Source organism: Amphiprion ocellaris, chromosome 10 (assembly GCF_022539595.1).
Source record: "Amphiprion ocellaris isolate individual 3 ecotype Okinawa chromosome 10, ASM2253959v1, whole genome shotgun sequence".
Taxonomy (NCBI): Eukaryota; Metazoa; Chordata; class Actinopteri; family Pomacentridae; genus Amphiprion; species Amphiprion ocellaris.
This window is the reverse complement of record NC_072775.1, coordinates 9,809,507-9,833,292: the sequence shown is the minus strand read 5'-3', so window position 1 is coordinate 9,833,292 and position 23,786 is coordinate 9,809,507. Positions and strand designations below refer to the sequence as shown.

The 23,786-nt window shown below is 41.9% G+C and overlaps 1 protein-coding gene across 5 annotated transcripts in view; it reads left to right on the top strand.

Moving 5' to 3' along the window:
• Positions 1–12,342, top strand: part of LOC111587648 (cAMP-specific 3',5'-cyclic phosphodiesterase 4B-like) — a 52,888-nt gene extending 40,546 nt beyond the window's left edge. For 4 of the 5 annotated variants that reach the window (XM_023297695.3, XM_035942431.2, XM_035942423.2 and 1 more), the window contains 9 exons: positions 5,818–5,911; positions 7,441–7,649; positions 7,753–7,851; positions 8,305–8,469; positions 8,843–8,942; positions 9,198–9,352; positions 9,465–9,587; positions 9,679–9,861; positions 9,949–12,342. In XM_023297695.3, coding sequence (XP_023153463.1) covers positions 5,818–5,911; positions 7,441–7,649; positions 7,753–7,851; positions 8,305–8,469; positions 8,843–8,942; positions 9,198–9,352; positions 9,465–9,587; positions 9,679–9,861; positions 9,949–10,320 — 1,500 coding nt within the window. In that variant the 3' untranslated portion in view covers positions 10,321–12,342. Of the gene's footprint in view, positions 1–4,567; positions 5,297–5,817; positions 5,912–7,440; positions 7,650–7,752; positions 7,852–8,304; positions 8,470–8,842; positions 8,943–9,197; positions 9,353–9,464; positions 9,588–9,678; positions 9,862–9,948 lie in introns of those variants that run through there. The other variant, XM_023297713.3, reaches the window with a different exon arrangement.
• Positions 12,343–23,786: the final 11,444 nt, after the last annotated feature.

Here is a 23,786-nt window from a genome sequence, read left to right as displayed (position 1 = left end):
AGTATTGGCTGTGCATTTTGCTGGGTCCTTACTGCTCTCTGTGTTGCTAAGGCAAGCTAATTGAAATTCCAGGTATTTAAGAGGCAACATATACTATATACAGTATTTCTACTGTATAGTCCATCGTTAATACCAGAAATTGACATCCTAGGAAACTAGATATGCCAACACAGATATTAGAAAGCTATATGCCATGAATATTCTTGGTCCATCCTCTTGAGAAGTGGATAAATGTAAGCTCTCAGGATCTCTTTCACTAGCAGATGAACTGCATCAGCGGCAATAAAGAAGTAGAGCGTACTTCAGTTTACACCATGATAACCCCTGGTACAGTATGTTGCGTTCTATGCAGGGCCTTTACAAAGTAAAGTACTTTCCAAAGGCACTGAAATCTATTTGTATTATTTATAGACTGAGCGCTTGCACCCCTGCTAGTGGCTCTGTGAGACTGTGAGACTGTGCTCAGGTAAAATGTTGTGTTTTGGGCTCAATGCTAGTGAGCACACTGACAGTGCTGAAGTTTTAGATGACAAATGTTTACCATCTTAGTTTCGCATGTTAGCATGCTAACACATTCTTATGTTAAAAGTCGAGCATCACCAAAGTCTCTTCAATTTAACCTCTAGAAATTGTGAATATCTACACAAAATTAACAAATTATTGCTGCTAGCATGATTATAAAGATAAAGAATCCATTCTCCTTAATTGGCATGACATATTGGATTAAGGCGACATGGTATTTGCATTTTTTTGTGATGTCAGCCTTCCAATTTGGATTCACAGTGTCTAAATAATCACACTGTGGTTACTGAAGACTACACAAAGCAGCTATTCGAACTAATTACTTCCCTTTGCTTTGAAGTACATGAGCATATCTTTGTGCATATTTCTTTGGTACAGAGCTCGGCCAAATTGCTACACTGCACATTATTACTCAACCTCTTTGCAGACAGTGGAGACAGTACGGCGACATCAGATTATAAACACCCAGGGTGGTGTTGTCCATATCCGTCTCTATTCTGCACTGTGGTCTGAGGGAGGCTTGGGATGGGGAGGGCTGTTGTCAGACTGTGATGGGTGACTGTGACCGTGACACCAGCTTCCTGTCTCTTTATTTCCTGCGCCCCCCCCCCCACTGCCTCCTCTACTCTGCTCCCTGGCTACCAGACGACAATAGCAGTGCATTGACCAGGCAGCCAGGTTGAGTCTTTACAGGCAACTACGTCACTGGGACTGGCAAGACAATAAGTCCAAAGCCCCTCAGGCCTGCAGCAGCACAGCTAGATTCTTATCAGTATGACCCAGTGCCATTGTTGACCAATGCTGTTTGCAAAAGTACAGGGGTCAACAGTTTATGATGTTACTGTTCAGTTTCATCAATGCACTGGATTGTTGTGCAATTGTACAGGGATGGAAAGAAACAGCTTATTGGTACATCATGGTTTTATTGCAAAATTGATGTCAAATACAGTTATATTATTTCACTAAGAGTTTCGACAAAGGACCATTTCTTAGAGGATGTAATTGAACCCACAATCAAACCCAGGGTGTCTCCACTTTCAGTGTCCAAGGGCACAGGTGTGTCCGGGACTGCAGGACCACACACCCTGCTGACCGCCAGCCTGGTCGGTGTGACCTCAAAGTGGGGAGCTGCTTCCCTGCCCCTCACTATCATTAGCTTCGCCACACTTCCATGCTGATGCTGGTGACGGCCTTGGACAAACACTGCCATCTGAATCCAGTTAGATGAGTTTAGCGCTTTGCGGGTTAGCTTGCGAGTGAGCCTCCGAGCAGAACACAAGCGAGTAGGAAACTTTAACTCACGTGTGGTCACTTCAACTTTGAAGCGCCGCCGTCTTCAGAGGGGAAAGAATGACAAAATTATTGAAACAGATGTAGCGGTGGGCCTGTAGCTGTAGCAGGGGTAATGGACATTAAATTATAGTGCTGCGATTCCATTTGACTGAAAGGAGGGTGAGGAGATCAGACAAGCTGCAGTGGTGATTATGGTGCCTAAGCGTAATTAAAAAGTCGTACCTCTGTAATCTTGTGTTCATTTATCATGGAAAATAAGACAGAATGAGGAATGAAGATATGAAACATGTTTTCACTGTAGTACTACTTACTTACTTCTGATCCACACCTTTAAGGAAATGTGTCTTTCTAATATTACTAAACCGTGTAAAACCTGCTGTGCATCATTTACTGTGTGGTGACACTGTAAACAGCCACATGTGGGACAGAGGCAGCATTGGTTCACGCTGTGCTTTGTCAGATTGCACAGCTGTGACATTGCATTATTATGTCAAGCTATTCTTGTGAATTTCCCGTGTCTACCAGTGCTCTGTTTCAGTTAAAGTCCAGACTTTTGAAGACTTGTCCCAAAGGAATACAAGCGTGTCATTTATGATTTTCCCCTACATTACGTCAGCACAGCTGTCTGTTAGACAAGTTATCTGGGACTTTTCAGTGATGAGTTCAGGTATGTTAGTAGTTTGGTGCCTGAGGCCATGTTAGGAAGCAGGATGTCTACCAGTAAATGACCTCAGTGAATTGCTCTATCAAGTAAAAGGGAAGTAGGTGGGGACACATGCTCGGGCCTGTGTTGGAGGGAGGAGCCATCCATCTCTTGTTAGACTCTGTAGGCCAGTCAGTCAAGTCAGCTTTATCGCTATACGTTTCCTGCCTGACGCCACTTCAGAAAAGAGAATAGAGAGAGGAAGCAGGCAGAATCTCAGACACGCTGAACAGAGTTATTGCTGTCGGACTTTTACTGGATTTCTTTTGTGCTGTGTTTGCTTTTGTTAAGTGACAATGGGATTATGTTACTCTGAAAAGCAGAAGAGAAACTTTGAGATGCTTACAAGTTGGAAAATGGTGAGTTAGCTTTGGAGTTGTTTACACTGTGCTGTGGGGCTGTAGTGTGCCATATGGAGACTTGGGCTTATCCAAGAATAGATTCATTGATTTGATCTAAAGTAATCTAATTTCTGTAGAAAACATCGGGTCATTAAAACAAAGCTCACTGTGTGGTGGTATGCTTATAAAACTTTTGAACACTTTTTTAAAATTTGGGATAAGTGTATGTATTAATAGTGTTTTGTCTTGCCTCTCAACATATTGTTTATATTGCTTTTTTGCAAGACATTGGTTCCAGTATGCATTGATTTGAATGTTCAGACTTTATTAGGCAACGGCTCTTCATTTTCTAAGAACTAACCACAAGTTTTTTTTTTTCATAGATTTTATGTACCTTCTTTTGGTTGCACAAGTCAAGGGTTTATTCTGAATGTGATAACTCTTTGCTAACGTAAAAGGATGTATGAGTTAACGCATGCATTGAGCAATCCATCCTCTCAAGCACACTCATAGATATGTCACCATGCCATGCGTCTACGCTGTGTGTTTTAGCTGAACTAAATGACCCTGAGTGACTGACATGAAGCTCCTAATTCCTTTCCTAGAGGTCAGTCGAATCCAGACTGTTCCGCTGCTTTAAAGAATCAATTACAAGTTCCCTTTGAACTGAATAAAGCCGACTGATTCCAAGCACAGTTTTTTTTGTCCTTACGAGCTCTCTTTGATTTTTATGGACTGCCTCTGGCAGTCTGGGTTTTGAATGCAGCCAGTGCTTTGAAAGTGGTATTCAAGTTTCAGAGTCAAGTAGATGTTAGCTGTCTGCTTGACAGCTATTAGACAGCTGGTGAGACCAGAGTCTGGTTCAGTGTGAAGAGAAAAGACCCCATTGTAAGAATGAATAAAAGCCGTGGCTAAAGACATAATGGTAGATTTTTTCCCTTATAGTGTTTGAATGCGCTTCAAAACTGGAATGCACAATTACTTTTCCAAGAAAATAGTACTGATTGCACAGTTATTACATGGTATTTATTATAAAGTCATGTTTCTCTTTACTGACAAGAACATTTTGCTTCAGTGGTCAGAATCTGTGTTGTGTTACACAGAAATTGTGTCCATGTAGAGCTTCTCTGCTGTAGACTGTGTGTTAGGTGTGTGTGTGGTTGTACATGGCTGGAAGTCTGCATGTGATGTGATACAGTGTGTTTAGAGTGGGGACCACCGTGAGAACGATGGAGAGGACCATGTGACTCTGTTGCTATGGCGTTCAGGTTACCATGCAGCTGGTGGTACATTGGTGAGCTGCAGAATGAAAACTCTTATCTGCCCATCTTCCAACATCCCCATTTTTTTCTTGAGCAAAAAAAAAACTGCTGCATTGAGACAGGAAACCTGCTGTTTTTGAGAGTAGCTGATATCCAGAACATTGCAGGTCTTTTAAGTGAAACATAATGATCATGGACTGAACTACGTACAGCTGCATACAATCGTACTCTTACATTTAAAAATAAGACTCGAACCAAATTAATACCCAGTGTCTCCTTACCCATGTGATAAACGCTCTGGTGCTTTGAAGCCTCATATTGCGCAGTATGCATTGCATCTGTTCTGCATTACTGAGCAGGGGGAGCATTTCAAGAGGGGAGGGAGATTGAGGTTGAGGGGGTGAGAGAGACAGTGGGATGGGGTTTGCAGAGAGCACAGAAGTGAGGGAGAAATAGCTAGAAAGAGAGAGAAAGATGTGGGGGATTCTCCAAGCTCTCATTTTCTGCAGTGCTATGCATGGCTCAGTGTTTAGCGAGGGTGGGAGGCAAAGAGAGAGAGAGAGACTCCACCAGTCTGTCTGCCACAGGGGACTCTACAGCTAGAGCGCACCCCCCTCTCCTTCTCCTCTCTGCCTTTTTCCATCCCTCCTTTCCCTTTCTCCCTCTGTCGTGTAGCCTGCCTTTCCTCCCTACCTTGCTCAGTCTGGGCTTGGGAAGGCTGGATTTCCCCCCCTTGCATGTCACTGGATAACATTTGGATAGTGACGGGAGGAGGCAGAGGTTTAGAGAGACGGACCGAGGCAGCAAGAACCAAAGAAAAGGAAAGGAAATATCGATTGCATCCAGGGGGATTCCATCACTCTTGCCAGCGGCTTGCGATCCTTGAAAATAATGGACGACGCTAGGAGGAGGCGCATTTGGCTGGGGATGTAGGGGCTCCGCCACAGCCCCTCTCCAGAGGTTTTAGCTGGGGCGTTTTCACCGTAGTCGACCGTTGGAAGGCGGCGATTTTGGTGGCGCCTGGAGCTTCAGGCTGCAGAGCTTGGCTCAGCTTTGGAGGTCCACTCAGAGAGGAGCACTCACTGCTTCTGCTGGGGAGCACCAGGGGCTCAGCACAGCTCAGCACCATGCCTGAAGCCAACTACCTGTTCTCTGTGTCCTGGGGATACATTAAGGTGTGTCCCAGAAGGATTGTCATTGTAATGATGGGACTGTGTGTGTGCGTGTGTGTGCACATGCTGCATGTTCATGTCTTTTCACTGCAGTTGGTGCAGTGTCTCAAATTTCTCTCTATGATTTTGTTATATTTCGATTTCACACTTGAATGTGTTTGATTACATTAGGCTGATTTTGCTCTTGCTCAGTGGTTGCATGTATTGAGAAAACTGGAATATTTGGTTTCCCTGGGAAAAAAATGTGTATAAAGATTAGTATGCAGCATCTTGCACATATCCACAGTATTTTGTTTGTTGAATTGCCAAGCAGTCTTAGTGGCTAATTCTAGCTGGGTCCAAGAAGACATAAACACAGACCTTATATGGCGCATTTAAAGGCAAAGGCCATGTTCTCATGGGACACGTTTCAGTGGAAAATAACAGGAAATGATATATTTCTGTATTCAGAAATGGCAAAAAAATTATTTGATGGATGTTTATTTCTCTCTGACCTCATTAATGTTTTATCTCTTTTCTTCCAGTTCAAGAGGATGCTGAACCGGGAGCTAAGCCACCTGTCTGAGATGAGTCGCTCAGGCAACCAAGTGTCAGAGTACATCTCCAACACATTCCTAGGTGAGCAATTTAGCACATATTCACACACAAACAGACACTGAAGTACACAGAAATCACAAAATGTGCTTTGTGTATAACGGCGAGGTATGACTTCAGTGAGCCAGCATCCCCCACGGGTGACACAATGTGCATGTGGCAAAGGTTGTGAGGTTACACAAAGCATGTGCTAAGTAGTGGAGGAACATAGTTGGTCTGCACCACTGCTCTCAAACCAGTCTGATCTGGTCTGGAGGAGAGAGACAGAATCCCCTCGCTCTGACTGACAGAGATATGTGAAGGGAGGAGGGAGGGCATTGTACTCAGGGAAGACTTCCCTCTGGAGAGATCAGGAGCAGTGAGTCGGGGAGAGAGAGAATGTTTGTGCCATCAGGTCCAAGTAGACACTGCATTATTCATCACGAGGACAGCAGCATTTCCTTGTTTTTTTTTTAAAAGCCGAGCAGCATTTCGTGACTCACAGCCAGCTAGGCAGCTCGCCTGCCCTGCTAACAGCCAGAACCGTCTGCCCCTCAGGTTTTCCACCCTCCTATTCAACTCACCACCAACATACAGCCAGACAGCCAGCTTATCAGGGCTGTTTTCAGACTGATGTTCTGCGCTCGCTAGTAAACACACCTCTGTCTTCCTGCCTCGGAGGAGCAAAGCCTAAAACAGAAGACAAAGAAAAGAGAAGGGGAGGGGAGCAAGGTGCTGGTGGAAAAACTAACAATAGATGTGGTGCAGTGGAAGAGGTTTAGACAAGATAGAGCTGCTTAGAGAGATGAGCACAACAGCACAGCTCAGTTTAGCTTTGAAGCTTAGTGGTTTTGTCATCTGCACTGCAGCTAACACCTGTCAGGTGTAGAGAGATCATTTTCCTGTGCTTTGTGGAGGATGCAGCTGAGATATTTTTTTCACACTGCGGTGCATGTGGTGCACGTATTCAAACCGAGGGAGTCTCACGCACACATGCACACACCAAATGCATACAAACTCTTGGCTGCATACACCATGTGAGAAATGTCACTCAGCTAACACAGAGTAAACCACATGCTCCAAATTAACCTGCATACTAGTGTGTCCCTCCTCCAAACATTAGAACTGAATGAGCCACAATTCTCTGAACTGTTTTTGCAACATTGGTCATTCTCACAGAGTGCACGAGATCTTGTAATATTGTCATAATATCTCATTAGCACCTCTTGTCTCTGTCAATGTGACATTTTCATCACGTTTGTATGAAAATATTGTTGCATGTGATAAGAGTCCGATTGTTTTTGTCAGTGCTGCTGTCAACAGAAGTGCATTTTTAGGGGAGAAGACAAAGTGAGGGATTGTTTGCTAATTAAATAACTGTCAGTGCAGCTTTAAAGTGTTGCCACGTAGGTGTGAGAGGTCAACTATCTCCCAGTGTTAACTCAGTTTACTCAGCATAGTGGCAACACAAGCGAGGACGCTTATCCAACATCCTCTGCCAGCTAAACTTATCTACAAACAACCTTTTTAATCTTCAATTCATCATATTTTGTCTTCAATTCTGTTTTCTCCAGACAAGCAGAATGAGCTGGAGCTTCCGTGTCCAGTTCCAAAGTCGAGGGAGAGGAAGCGCCGGCAGGGCCAGCAGCAGCAACAGCAGCAGCAGAGTGGGATGATGACACAGATTAGTGGGGTGAGGAAGGTCAGCCATACGTCCAGCATCTCCGGAAGCATCGGAAATCGCTTCGGGGTCAAGACAGACCAGGAGGAGCTGCTGTCGAAGGTAAGCAGTGCACTAAACGTACAGCCAAAAAAAAGGTGATGGATTATGGTATAGTATGGATTCTCACTGGCAGAAACACTTAAATTCTGACCCTCTATAACAGGACCTGGAGGACATCAACAGATGGGGACTGAATATCTTCAAAGTGGCTGAACACTCCCACAACCGACCGCTCACATGTATCATGTACACCATCTTTCAGGTCAGTTTCCTTCCTCTTCACACTCAACCTTCCACCCTCTTGTCGGGTCAGAGAGAGCTCGTATTGAAAGTGCGAAGGCATTCAAACATAAACACTTGGCTATCAAACGCATGAGGCACGGGACATGTCAGCGTGTACAGTATGTTCTCTGCTATGTTCAGCTCTCTGTATCATTGCAGGAGCATCTGCTAGAGCACCATCAGCAGTAGAAATTGATTACTAGCCCTGAATCATCTTGGCAGGAGAGCAAATGATTTTCATCTTGTCAGGCTTTTCTTCTAGTATATGATTCACACTTTGATGTGGTTTAAAAATCAAGGTTGGATATCTGCTGTTGATTCATGTAGTACTAAAAACATGTGACCAATATGCTGTAACCTCTGCAGTTAGGAATCCCTTCTCGCTGTCAATGTGCTGTTTCTCTGATTTTCTATTTCTCTGTGTCGCATGCAGGAGCGAGACCTGATGAGGACGTTCAAGATTCCAACAGACACCTTTGTGACGTTCATGCTGACCTTAGAGGGCCACTATCACTCGGACGTGGCCTACCACAACAGCCTGCATGCTGCCGATGTAGCCCAGTCCACACATATCCTCCTGTCCACTCCTGCACTGGATGTAAGTCACTTAAAAACCGCTTAAGTTGAGATTATGCTTCGTTATTGTTGAGATTTTCTGAACATCCACTTTTATTTACTTGCTCTTTGAGTTTCAGTAGCATAGTACACTTGTAAATAGTTGCATTTGTTGTTTTTATTACTTGTTGTTCTTCAGCGTTTGACACCATTAAAATGTGTCACAGTCGCCCACACCTTTTTCTCAGGCTGTTTTTAAAAAGGTGGCTGGTGTGGCATCAGCAGAGTGTGAATGCCAGACAGTATGACACATAGACGACTTGCAACCATTTTCTAATACCTTACCTTGTTTGGCCACTGCATTAGCTGCGAAGACTCACCTCTTCTCTATTCTTCTTCCGTCTCTACAAACGCAGGCCGTCTTCACTGATCTGGAGATCTTGGCAGCAATTTTCGCCGCAGCCATTCACGACGTGGACCACCCAGGAGTGTCCAACCAGTTCCTCATCAACACCAGTAAGTCTTTTTTCACCTCCCACCACAAAAGCAAAACAAAAAAAAAAGAACAATCAACCTTTATTTAGTCTACATTTACAAACTAGGCCAAAATATGTGCACGGTTTAATGGGATCTGTCTCCAAAGGCAACGACATGGGTTTTTTTTTAGGGGCATCGAATTGTTACCATAGTTACCTGACCTGAGTTTAAGAAACGAGAGCTGTATCTAATGTCTCGCTTCCTGTCATTTCTCCCTCCCTCCTTTGCGTTCAGATTCTGAGCTGGCTCTGATGTACAACGATGAGTCAGTGCTGGAGAATCACCACCTGGCCGTGGGCTTCAAACTGCTGCAGGAGGACAACTGCGACATCTTCCAAAACCTCACCAAGAAACAAAGGCAGACGCTCCGGAGGATGGTCATAGATATGGTGAGCAAATGTCTGATTTTTAGCTTTCAGAGTGGCCTTGACTACTTTATTCCTTCCTCTTTATTCCCAATTTATTTCTTACGTCATTTTTCCCTGTCTTTCTGTCTTTCAGGTTTTGGCAACTGACATGTCAAAACACATGAGTCTGCTGGCTAACCTGAAAACAATGGTGGAAACCAAGAAGGTGACCAGCTCTGGTGTCCTGCTGTTGGACAATTACACAGACAGGATGCAGGTAAGAGTCATATAAGAGTCATGCAGGTCATATAAACGCTTGGGTATACACTAGAGAGAAACAAGATGCTGAACAGATGATTTCTCTGCAGGTTCTGCGTAACATGGTTCATTGTGCAGACCTGAGCAACCCCACCAAGCCTCTGGATCTGTACCGGCAGTGGACCGACAGGATCATGGACGAGTTCTTCCACCAGGGAGACAGAGAGAGGGAGAGAGGGATGGAGATCAGCCCCATGTGTGACAAACACACAGCTTCAGTTGAGAGAACTCAGGTAGAGAACACAGACATCCAGCTCCAGGAATTAATATTTCAGACATTATAGATTTTTACTGACATCATCCCTATTCGTCTTTTCTAGGTTGGCTTCATTGATTACATCGTGCATCCTCTGTGGGAGACGTGGGCCGACCTGGTGCATCCCGATGCCCAGGACATCCTGGACATGCTGGAGGACAACAGGAACTGGTACCAGAGCATGATCCCCCAGAGCCCGTCTCCTCCTTTCTACATCAGCGACGGAGAAGGAGGCCCACATGAGCAGGTGGAGGGGGGACCCGTGGCGAGCAAATTTCAGTTTGAACTGACGCTGGATGACCAGGACAAACAAGGCGGAGACGGTGGCATGATGGACACAGCTGAGGGATGTGACCACATGACCCTCCGAGATCATCCCTCCGATCAGGACAGGGTTGAAATGGCGACGCGTGATGTCTCCCCGGCAGAAACATAGCTGAACTGGTGTTTTTGGAGCTGCAGCAGATTTTGCTGATTTCATTTTTATTGCAGTGGAGCAATCCTGCAATCTGGAGCTGACTGGCTCAGAGGGCCTGACTGACTGTGGGGCACCCCTGCAAACGAAGCTTGGAAACCCTGTGGCAGTTTGTTTTTGAGCCCCATAGATGGGAGCCTGAAGAGTGTCGCTTCTGTTCTTCAAAGAAGGGACTACTGTGAGGCTGAGCTGAATCTGGTTTCTTCCAGACAAAGAATGTGAAGTGGACGGTATGAATCCGTGTACTGGGACAAGTATAAATTACAAACTTGCACTTCAGGACAATTTTTTTTTTTTTTATATGTTCATTTAGATTCTTTGTATTGTCTCAAGACTGGATACCATTTGATCGTGTCCAAACGAAACTACTGGTCCGCAAGTTATTTGTGACCAAGTAGTTTTTTTAACACTTGTCTAAAGTAGTGTGCCTTTTTTTTTTCTTTTTAAACCGTGTCTTTTTGTAAGCGTTTTTATAATTTATTGAGCACATTCATGTAGCTGTAAAACGTGTCCGGTTTTCTACAAAAAGGACACAGTTGTCTCACACAGTCTTCCTAATGTTCTGGCAATAGTGTAAGCTTGTTTTCACAAAAGCGTTCAGTGGATGTATTTCTTAAATCAGTTGACTTCCCCGCACAATTTGCACTTTGTGGCATACTGTAAAACGAAGAGAGCCTGGACACCATCAGTAGACACTGTAACAAACATGTAAAACCAAATAGTAATTAATTAGATTCATCCAAATATTTTTCCCCAATAATTCATTACATAAGAATTAATTCATAGATCAGAATCATTGAAAGTCCAAAAACATTTTATATATTTTTGTCCAAAAACAGAAATCTCCAAAAATCCAAAGAAAGCACTTTGATGAATTCACTGCCACCTCTGAGTTTTTGCTGTGACAAGTCAAACTTCCAACCGTAGATCAGATTGATTCCTCATGTCTTCCTGTAGCCTGTCGGAAAGTTCAGACGAAAGAAAGGCAACCAAATTTTCCCCCAACATCATATAAGATGAAGGTTTAAAATCCCTTCTTTTGCCCTGAGCTCTTCCACTTTGGAATAACTGTTACCACTCTGTAATTCCCCTTTTCGTCCGCTCACACACACCTGTTGTGGTTAGCAGCATTCCATTCTCGTGAATACGCTTGACACCCCTTTGAATGACTGTAAGACTGTGTGCACATTTTAAGAAAGACACCTTTTAGCGCTAGAATAATTGTATCTTGTAGTTTTTATTGCAGCACTTTGAATACGTCGACAGTTCTGCAGCTGGTTGCTGATCTGCCTAACACTACCTTAAAGGTACCATATTGTATGGGGAATGAGGGGGGAACAATTGCATGTCATAACATGGCATTCTTCTTATGTGTGTGTGAGTGAGTGAGCACGTGTGAGTGTGTGTATATATGGTCGCAGTCGCACAATCTTGTTGCACCCAGCTGTGTTGTGCTGACCCTTAAGCTGTTTGTAACAGTGTATTTATTACCTTCTCCTTGTATATGATGATATTGATTGATAATATTCACTGTATATTGGTTTTTATTTATATGCACTACCACGTGTCAAATCACATTGACTGAACTCGTCTGGTGGTTCGTCTGTTTTCAGCAAGCGATTTTGCTACAAGACCATAACGCGAAGTTATGCAGGTCATTTTTTGACACTTTGAAAACTATGTCGGTTTGTAAATTCCAGCCAGAAATGTTTGTACAGTGTATACCAACAACGCCTCACGTGAGGTGCAGCAGAAGCTCTTTGGTCTTTGGTTCCTGGCGGATTACGAAGGCTGGATATTTACTGGAGTCTCTTGTGTACGGTGACGGGTCATTGTACAGCTATAGGAATATTTGCTGAAATATATAGCATTGTTTCAGATGTATTTTTTCAGTGTTTTCCTCACAGTATATGGTCAAATGGTGTATGTTGTGCTCAACAAATGTTTTTTATCAGACTATTAAAATGGGCATGTATAACAGAACTTTGTGGTCTGAGTGTTACTGGATTTCAAAACATCTTTAAATGCTTCGTAACTTGAAAAAGAAGTGAAGAAATTTTAGACTTTTATAGTATGGTGCAAAAGTGATCGAATAGTTTGTATTTATAAGTTAACTTTTTAACCAGTGCAGTAAACAGATTAACTAAAATCAATATTTAGTGTGACCGCACTTTGCCTTCAGAACAGCAGCAGCTCCAGGTACATGTGGTTCTTGGCGAGTTTGTTATTCCAGGCATCTTTCATACCCGCCAAAGTTTTTCTGTGGATTTAGTCTCTTCATGTAACCCCAGACTGAACAAATGATGCTAAGATGAGACCTCTGTGGAAGCCATGCAGTCTGTTGCTGGACTCCTTGTTGCAGGGGTCGTTCTTTGACTGAGTTTTTTGGGGTTACAGAAAGAAAGAGACCAACCAAACTTCTTCCGAATGGTACTGAATAATGGATGAGAAGGTCTAAAGTTCTTAAAACATCTGAACAGTAGTGTGTGTGTGTATCATGAGGAAAGGGTAGATGGTTCCCCTCAGGTTATTACTAATGTCAGATTGTGTCCAGAAGAATTCACCATTATAATATTATTGTGATATCCCTAAAAAAAAAAATCTCCCAAATACATCTTTAACTTTGTTTCAGATGAATTACACTGAAAATATGAGTGTAAGGAGGAAAAGAGAGAATCTATAGTCAGAACTGTGGTGCAAGTATTCTCCTAGTTAGATTGTCATTTAGTGGAACTGGACTAAATTCTATTACAGTATTATCATATGTATATTAATAACAAGGGCTGCACAGTGGAGTAGTGGTTAGCACTTTCGCCTTGCAGCTAGAAGATCCCCAGTTCGCATCCCAGCCTGCCCAGGATCTTTCTGCATGGAGTTTGCATGTTCTCCCTGTGCATGCGTGGGTTTTCTCCGGGTACTCCGGCTTCCTCCCACAGTCCAAAAATATGCTGAGGTTAACTGATTATTCTAAATTGCCCGTAGGTGTGAATGTGTGAGTGCTTGTTTGTCTTTGTATGTAGCCCTGCGACAGACTGGCGACCTGTCCAGGGTGTCCCCTGCCTTCGCCCCAAGTCAGCTGGGATGGTCTCCAGCCCCTCCACGATCCTAATGAGGATTAAGCGGTGTATAGATGATAGATGGATATTAACGTAACATCAATATTTTATTTTGAAAATATCAAGGCTATAGTCAACATCAATGTATCCTGACATCACTGCACAGTTGCACAATTCATTCCCAGAACCACACTCACCAACTTCATCATTTGTCTACAACATGCCAACTCAAGTGGTGGCTGTTCATGTTGTCATGGTTCCAGTTTTGCGAGGAAAAGCCATAAGAAGTGACTCACACACAGGACGACAACTTGATTCAGTCTTCCGTCACTTCCCTGCGGTGACACCAGTGACCTGTGTTCCTTCTGGTGTGAGTTCAGTGCTGCTGGACACCGAGCCAACAATGTAAACAGGAAGGGTTAGAGATAGTGATGCTATGTGCCGGGCCCTCGGGGCATTCACTCTCCCATGGCTGCGAGCACCTTGACCCGAACAGATAAGATCCGAAATACGTGACCAACAGGAGGGTAAAATTAACATGAAGCCTGATGGCTTTCAGAGATTTAAGTTTCTAAACAGGTTCAACAAAACAGAGGAAAGACGTTTACTGATAAGATCTACTGATGAGGTTCAGTGTTTACAATACGTACGAGCTCAACAGTCTACCTGATGGTGTGCAGTGATTCGCAGTTTATTTGGACTGTAGATCTTTTGGGTTGATAAACTAATAGTGCCGTCTTTCTTAGCTCCTCGGCTCCTGATACTGTCTGCCTGGTGTTTTACTGCATTCATCTGCTCACCAAGATTTAAAAGGCATTCATTGTTTAACTATAAAAATTACCTGGCAGGACAAAACTGGCAGTACTCATGAACCAGAAAGACTGGCCAAGAGGTCCTTTGTTCAGTGCAGCATGTACTGACCTAAAAATTACTGCATGTACCTCATGAGTATATTTAATTAATGAAACACATATTACATTTGAACCATGCTGGAAATGTTAACCATTGGAACCTCCAAGCTAGCAGGTTCCAAAGGCATAAAAATAATTAAAAATCACCAAACTTACACCACTTATTAGCCAGAAACTTTAAAACTGTCCATAGGTCTTTGTAGTAATCATTAGTTCCATCAATAAAATGTAAAAAATATGAATGATATTTCTTCAGTTTTATTTTATATTCCTTTAAAATTTGTCAAAGGGCAATCATTTGCCCCATGTCCTGTAAAAAAAATAAAATTAAAAAATTGCTACTTCTATTGGCATAACTGAAAAGCCTTTAGTGACATTGCCAAAAAAGACCAAAATTCTGGATTTTTGGTTGAACTGCATCAAATGTGGAAACAAATTAGATAAACTGAGAGCAAAATAGAGCATATATGACCAATGGTTCAAAAACAGTACGCAGAGAAGCACGTTTTAGCAAGTTGTTGAAAGATACATTCAGCATGGTGAAATATCTCAGTAGGCTTGACGAACAGAGTGATGTAAAATCTGTTTTATTTAATCAGATAAAAGACCCATTGAGATCGAGACCTCTTTCATAAGGGTGACCTGGCCAAGAGAGGCAGCAGCAAACATCATAGTAAACAAAAACAGACAGATAGCAATAACAACAAACTGTAAAATACTAAATGCAAGCAATTTGATCCATGAAGTACAGGAGTTATTTTTTACAACAGCAGTTTAAGAAAAGAAGGCACTGTTCGAAGAATTTCCATTGTCGATTTCTTACGATAGAGTGGAAGGCTTCCAAAAAAAACCAAAACACGTAGCTTGTAGAGGTTGTATAAACAGTGAAATATCTGTTGCATGTAGAGCCAACATTTCTTTTGTTCCAGCGTTGGTTAACACCTGTGGGGGGAAATATGTACATATTGATTGCAGTTATTTTCAGTTTTGTGAAACAAGTAATCAAAGAAATTCAACTTTAGTTATGTCTTTTTTTATGGCAACTATTAATGGCAAACATAAAACATGTTAGAGTTTCTAGCCATGGTTGTGCAGTTTCCATAAATATGCAAGACTTTGCCAAAAAAGACCAAAATTCTAGCTTTTTGGTTGATCTGCAGGAAAGTGTAAAAACAAATTAGAAAAAACAGAGCAAAATAGAGCAAACATGACCAATAAAGTAAATGCAGCATGGTTCAAAAACAGTGCACAGAGAAGCAAGTCTTGGCAAGTTGTTGAAAGATACATTCAGCATGGTGAAATATCTCAGTAGACTTGATGTACAGGGTGGTGTAAAATAAAAACACGTAGCTTGTACAGGTTGTATAAATGTAAACGGTAAAATATCTATTGCATGTAGAGCCAACATTTCTTTTTTTTCAGCATTAGTAACACACGTTGATTGCCGTTATTTTCAGTTTTTGTGAAATAAAGAAATTCAGCTTTCATTATGTCTTTTTTAAAATTTATGGCAACTATTAATGGCAGACATAAAACATGTTTGGGTTTCTCGTTTCCATAAATGTGCAGGACTTTCTACTGCAGTGAAAAATGAAGTCATGGAGAGCAAAAGTGTCACAGCAGCCAGAAACCGCTGAGAGGGTTAAAGTGTGTTTACTTTGGAATTTGTGGATGTCTGGGTGACAACAGGAACCTTCCTCATCTTTCTTTAGATTCAGCAAAAATGAAGCAACTGTTTACGGTAAACACGGCGCAGACGGGCCCTGGTGTTTTCCATGGTGGTGGTCCACACTGCCATAGCAATAGGCAGGGAGTTTGTTTGAAACTCTAACACAAGTCTTGCGGTCTGTCGGTGGCTGACGTCAGCAGGGCGAAGCCGGCCTGGTCCGGCCTCGACAGCAGCGTCTGTGCACCGTCTGGGTCCAGGCTGGGCCGGACGCTAACACTGCCAGTGGATCCAGTCGACAGCCACTCAGTGTCCTTTCCCCACTCTACCAGCCAGGCCTCTGAAGGGGCCCGGGGCCAAGGCAGAGAGGAAGAGAACCACTTCCAGCAAAACAAACCTGCTCTCTCCATATCCACTTTATAAAAACAAATGTCTTCCTGCAGTTTCTCCTGGCCAGCTGCTGTTTGTTTTCAGTCGGGTTGACAGTAAGAACTGAAGTCAACTGGGCAGTCGGTGGGAGGAATGCCGGGTAATGTGAGGCATTCCAGGATAATTCAATAGCAGAGCAGGAGTGTGTGTTGATGGCAGAGATCAGCTCCGAGTGGCTCCAACAGACGGGTGAGGAAGTGAGCTCCAAGAGACAGTTCCGCCCCGCTCCACAGAATATGATGAATCTGGAAAAGATCAGATGAGGCAGTCGGCTTCCTCTAAGGCCTCTTGTGCGTGTGTGTGTGTGTGTGTGTGTGTGTGTGTCTGTGTCTGTGTGTGTGTGTGTGTCTTGTGTTTCACAGACTCTTCTAAAATTCTCCTAAAATGCAGGATTAGGACAATAACAGGATGTGTCCTTCCCAGAAAATGTCACAAATCATCTAGTTATCAAACGCAACGGCGGGAGTCATCGTAGATATCCCATTGTTTCTCTTAAGTGCGGTTTTGCCTTTGCATGCAAATGTCTTTAATATCTTTAAATAAATAAAACGTGTATGGCAGCGGTTATGTAATGCGGAGAACAGGCAAATGCATGAGAAATGTCAAAACACATCCAAAACATAAGGGGTGTTTCTCTGAACTTTCCATGAGGCAAATGGGGACCATGAACGCAGCTTTGCCTCTCAGTTAGACATGTGGAGTGTAATGAGATGAAAAATATACTTCATGTTGGATATATGTGATTGTAAAACATCCTCAGACTGTGTGTGAAGCACTTGTCTGTGTCAAATCGCATTTAATCATGATGCGTTTAAGGACGTGGCACCAGCCTGACATTTGTGCTGATCCCTCTGGGCTTTTTTTTTTACCCAGCATGCAGCCAAGCTCGGGAATTGTTCGGACATGGAAGGGAACATCCCTATGGCGACGGGGTGAAACACAAGGATAGACCCTCGTGTGTCAAAAGAGAAAAAAAAAACCCTACATGCAGAGATGACACATTTAGGAACATGCATGCAGATGAAGTGATGTGACAGTTGAAGATGGAAGGAACCTTCTGCACCTGAGGGGAAAAGAAGATGGAATACTGATTATTCACGTGCACATACACAACCACAACACATCAAAGCATCAAGTCAACATGGTGATTTATTTATTATTTTATTATTTTATTAAGCGAGGATGTTGGGTTTCCCCTCTAGTTCTCTGCACATGAATCTAGGCTGTCTCAACAAATAATCAGCTTGTCTCTTAAAAATAAACAGTAAATCACATTCAATGCACGTGCCTTTTTCATGATTTTGCCCCCAGGATCAATAGCTGTCCTGGTTTGACACCAAGACAAAGAGAGTGAGAGGAAAAAGGGGGGAGACCATGCAGCTCTGTAGCTCTCTGCGGTGTCAAAGTCAGCGATGGCGTGGGAGGAGATGTTCACCGTGAGCTGCAGTGTTTGGTGGAGGGAACAGAAACTGAGAGTGGGGAGAAGAAAAAAACACAGCGAAGGAGGCCTACACAGTGTGAAAATATCAAATATACCGCATCCATAGCGGTGAGATGAACAAAACATCCTGGCAGTAGCACAGTGTAAACTCCTCAGACGGTATCAAAGGTCTGATTCAGATCTGTGGCCGAGGCTGAGATGGGAATCGGGCCTTTGGAGCTTTGTTGTTGCACGTGGTCCTGTTATTTTCCACCACGGACACAATTCAGCTACAAAAAGGAATACAGTTATACATCTAGAGGCCCTCAGAACAATGAATAAATAACCTGGACTTTGACTGCGTCCCTGACTAACCAAACAACATGTGGCAAAGCTGACGTGATTTAAAGATAAGCTCGTCGTTTCACGGTAATTCCCTGTTGCTATATTTTCCAGACATGACTTGTTTAGTTTTTTTAATGCAGCATTTTCACAACAACTTCCTCTAAAAGCTTTACGTGTTTCTGGAAAACATGCTGAGTGTGCTTTCAACACCTACAGTGCCACAGAGCAGACTTTTTCTTCCATTTTTTCATCATACTGAAACTGCTTTTTTCTTTCTTTCTTTCTTTCTTTCTTTCTTGTCATCACACAAGAGATGAGATTAGTCAGTTGTTGTTTTGTCGTGAATTCCAGTAAGGATCTGAGCGCGTCACCATCTGCGAGCACTGACCCAGCTTCCTTTGTGCCCACTCCACTGCGTTGTATCACAGGAGCGATAAGGCTGCAGCATTTCCCCCTCCACCCATGACCAGGCCAGACAGCTGCTGTGCACCCTCCCACCGCCCCCTCCTCTCTCTTTCCCAAACGCTGGCCTCCATGTGGGCATCAGGCCTCTGAAACGTGGGCCTGGCTGCACGTTGCTCTGTGTGGACATGATGGAGGATGCAGATAAGGAGGTGCTGTTGTGACTGGGCTGCCTTCTAAAGTAAAATTGGACGATGGGCAGATAGCTTCTTGTAAGTAAGTTCTGGTAATGTGTACATTGTAGCGTGGAATGAGTACATGGTGAAGGGTGTAAACATGCCCGTGATGTACAGTGACGGAAAAGTACTCATATCCTGCACTTAAGAAAAGCAACTTGAGAAAAATATTACATTTCAAGTAAATGGACTGTGTTCACAATCCTACCAAAGATGTATAGAATCAGACTCAGCAAAAGCAAAAAGTGAAGAGGATGTCAGAGTTGGAGCTTGTTTTTATGACTTCACACTCAGTTAGTCCCCTCCAAGGGCCACAAGAGAAATTATATAATCAGTAGAGTTGATGGAAAAAAATAACAATTTTGTAAAACATGTATTGTGAACTACTTACACCTAAAGTGGTATTTGTGTAGTTGTTGGGATAATGTAAGCTCCAGGTAATGGATAAATAGATAAAAAGTTACAGTGCATTAAACTCTCTCTCTCATCGAAAAAAATCCACTAAAAGCTAAGTCTTTGTTAAATTGAAAATAATGCCCTCTTGCTGTAAAATAACCTAGATTTATCTATATGCTGTTGCTTCTTTTATTTGAAGATCTGTGAAATTCCACCCCTGAGCACACCAGCTCACCTACAACTCTGTAAAACAACCCTACGCTACACAACAGCAAGTTGTAATATTGAAATAATTTAGCCATATATGCTCAAATAATGAACCGAAAGTGTACAGGACTGGTTTCCAGCAGTGACAGGTCAACAGAGGAACCATGGTGCCACCCATCATGCAAAAAAAAACATTACTAATACCACTAATGACACTAATAAATTGTACAAATTGACCACATTTGCGTGTTTGAAATATGCTTTCACCCAGTGATACGTCTAAATTATATAATATAGAAAACCCGACACATAAAATGTGCTTCTACTACAAATTCCCTGCATGTCTCAAGTTCGGCCAGAACATGATTATATGATGTACAGTTTAAGCAATCAGCGTCATCAAATCCAGTCTAAAAAGTGCAATTATGGACTATTGCTTCATTAGGTTTGTTACATATGGAACCTCAAAAGTCTGAATCTGTGTTTTTGAGAACCTCATTGGCACCCTGCAAGGTTTAAATGTTCATCCATGGTGCTGGCTGCTTATCAAACTCATGATGTATCTTCCAGTATATAAAGAACACCATATGGACGTGTTAACACAATAAGAAACTTGATTGCCGTCAGAAGGGATCTTTGAATAAACGGAAGTAACCAATCTAAGCTGCTAAAAGTAACAAATAAGCTGCGGATTTTATCTGCATGTAGGCCAAATGTAATTTTTTCATCATTCTGGGGTCTGAACTTTATTTCAGATGGCAAACCTAATACAAGCTAATCACATATTTGGAATAAAAACTACAGTATTTCTATGGAAAGTACAAGCAAACTATTATGAAGTACAACAAGTTTAAAATTGTTCTCTGGGAAAACATTTGCAGAACTGTGTGACCCCAATAAAGGAAACCAGAGATGACCTGTGAACAGTATCTGTAGCCTTCAGCAGGTCTGCTGACATGTAAATGTAGCCTGAGAATCTTTCAGTATGTGATCAGGCAGCATGTTAGACGGCCTACGTGCAGCTCGGGTTGTCAGCAGCGATGCCATGCCTCGTCTCCACTCCAGCATGTTAAAATCTCATTAAAACCCTGGCAGCAGCAGCAGGTCCGTTTCCTTCTATTTGTCAGAGAAACCAAAGAGTTCAAAGAGTTAAACGTTATCTGCCCGGCTCATTTGCAAAGTGTGCTAATAGGCAGTGGGGCTATTTAGTATCACTGATGGCCAATAAGATCTTTATTTACTCTAAAGTCACGTTTACACGGGTGCGCTTTGGCAAGCATTTGCTATCAGTACTCTCTCTACCTGCATGACACACAAACATCTGATGACACCGCAAATGAATGTGAGAGGTCAGTTTTAAAAGGTAATTTAAAAGTATTTACAGGAGAATAAAGGGCTATTGGAGTCCTTGGTGGTCTTTGAAACTTTTTTTTCCCCTCAGGTCTCCTTTTGTAGGTATACCATGAGGAAACTGTTGGTACTTTGAATTTCTCTCTCTTCAAGTATGACCTTATTTAAATGTATTAGATCTACGATATACACTATCAGTCAAAAGTTTGGACACAGCTTCTCATTCAATGCTTTTTACTTATTTGTATTATTTTCTACATTGTAGATTAATAATCAAGATTAAAATTTTTTTGGTTTACAACATAATTCTATATGTATTCTTTTCTAGGTTTGATGTCTTCAGTATTAAGCTACAATGTCTGAAATAAGATGTGTCCAAACTTTTGAGTGATAGTGTATTTAATACAGTATAAAACCTTTTGGCATCTATTGTCCTTTCACAGTTGATAAAGGTGACAAACTATAGAAATTACCATGACTCAAATCAAATCAAGCATGTTTTAAAACAACCCAATGAATTGCAACTCCACAACAACAAAAAAGCAGGATAGAACACAGGATAAAACCTAAAATCCATTTTAAAAACTAAATTAAAATAAATATAAAATACTAGGAAAAAAGAAAGAAAAACAAGGTGAAAACCTGTAGGATCAAATTTTACAATAAAAAAATGTTGAAACCCCTAAGAGCATCCTGAAGCCATTGGAAACATACACCGATCAGGTATAACATTATAGCCACTTCCCTAATATTGTGTTGGTCTCCTTTATGCTGCTAAAACTCCTTTGACCCAGTGGGACATGGATTCAGGACCTCTGGGGATGTTCTGTGGTACCAGTGAATTCTGTGGGTCCTGTGGGTTGCAGGGTGGGATCTACCTAGATCAGGCTTATCCTGACACATCCCACAGATGCTCAATAAGATTTGGATCTGGGGAGTGTGGAACTCGGGTGAACATCTTAGCTCTGTCGTGTTCCCTGGGCCACTCCTGAGCAGTTTTTGCAGTGTGTCAGGGTGCATTGTCCTGCTGAGGGTGGAAACTGACATCAAGGACTGCTGTTGTCATGAGGGGTTGCTTGACCTGCAATGTTTAGGTGGTGGTACATGTCAAACATTTTCTGCTTTCACAGCAGAACGTTGCATTAGAACAAGATGATCGATGTTATTCACTTCACTTTGGCTGATCGGTGTATACGCCTTGACATATTTGAAAAGGGAAGGCTGTTCCAAAGCTTTGGTGTTGCTACAGCCAAGGCACAATCTCCCTTCTCCATGAGCCTTGATTGTGAAACTGAGAATTCTGAAGTTCTGAATTTGTGCCCAGCTTCCAACATACGCATGGCTTTATAAATAAATGAAAGAAGCTTGAAATCAATTCTACATGCAACAGGTAGCCGGTGCAGGGATGTGATGTTTTCTATTTGTAATGCTGGTTAAGTCTTGCAGTAGCTGCAGCTGAGGCAGAGAAGGCTGGACGATCCACAGATACAGAGAGTTACAATAATAATAGCCTTGAGAAAATGAATGCAGTGCTGACAGTCTCAATGCCTGTCATGCAGATGATGGATCTGATTTAGGCAATCGTCCTCAGCTTGAGTTAATCTGTTTGTCAAACTTCAGTGATGAATCAAAGATGACACAAAGATTTCTGACATGGAAATGAAGCTCCTTTGATGACTGGTTGTACCGGTTAGGTACATTTGTGACGTCAAACTTTTTTTTTTACAAAACACCTTGGCTCAGTCACTGTTGTTTACAATGTGCAATGTAAATGGCAGCGACTTGACTATTAGGATTTTATTGCTTAAATTATTTAGGAGTATTAAAATTTAGTTTTAATTTCATCTTAATTGTTGTTGTGTTGCAGTTTAATCATGCTGCTTTTGTGTTGTTTGTCGAGGCACTTTGCACACTCACGTGCTGTATAAATAAAGTCAAAATTAAACTATAAATGGCAACGCCCCAAGCATACAAAGATTCCATAAAAAACACAAATAACTTAATAAGAATGTTTTAAAATGTCTGAAAATACATTAAAACAAACAAATATATCATATAGTGATATTAAGTGACTTGTAAATTTTTGATGTCAAACTTATTTCTTAAATGGAAAGCTCTTTGGCTCAGTGTTTAAAATGTGCTCAATGAAGGTGACTTAAATAATGGGATTTTGTTGATTGAATTATTTATTAATATTGATATTTTTGACCTGTAGTCTTTTTGTTTGAACTTAATCTTAACTGTTGCCATGTTGCCCTCTGGTTTCCCTGCTTTGGCATTGTCTGTCAAAGCACTTTTTATGCCCTTGTTATTATGTTATATAAATGAAGTTTTTCTTCTTCTATTATTATTATCATAAAAGACGTCAAAGCTGAACTACAAATGGCAAAAACATGCAAAGGTCACATGAAATAACACAAAAAAGCTAATAAACATGTTTTTAAATGTCTACAAGATACATTAATACACACAAAACATATATTATGAAGCATGTCATTAGTTTAAAATCATGTCTGCAGTGTAAGCAGAATAGAATAAAATAGAATAGATTTTTATTGTCATTGTTAGATAACAACAAAGGCAGTTAGCAACTCTTTGGGTTGGCAGCACAATACAAGAAAAGAACACAAAGTCATTCCAAAAAAATTACACAGCAAAGATTAAATACAGTTTTTTAAATAAATATAATAATATATTATAATGATTGCCGCCAGAAATTATTATTATTACATTAAATTATCAAATTTTTATGTTAGAAAAAGTTGTCATAAAATTCAAATCAAGCTGAAAAATAACTGCTTTAATGGGTTCAGGGGTCAAACATAACTTTAATTTCATGAATATGTATGTTTATATTTTATTCTTTAAACGTCCATGTGTCATATTCAGAAACCACCCGGAGTTTTAAGGCAGCAGCAGGTTGATCTTTCTGCAGTGCAGCAGCGACACCCTGCGGCCACTCTGGGAACAACCGCAGCCTGGACTGCAGTGAGCATGCGCGGCCAGCAG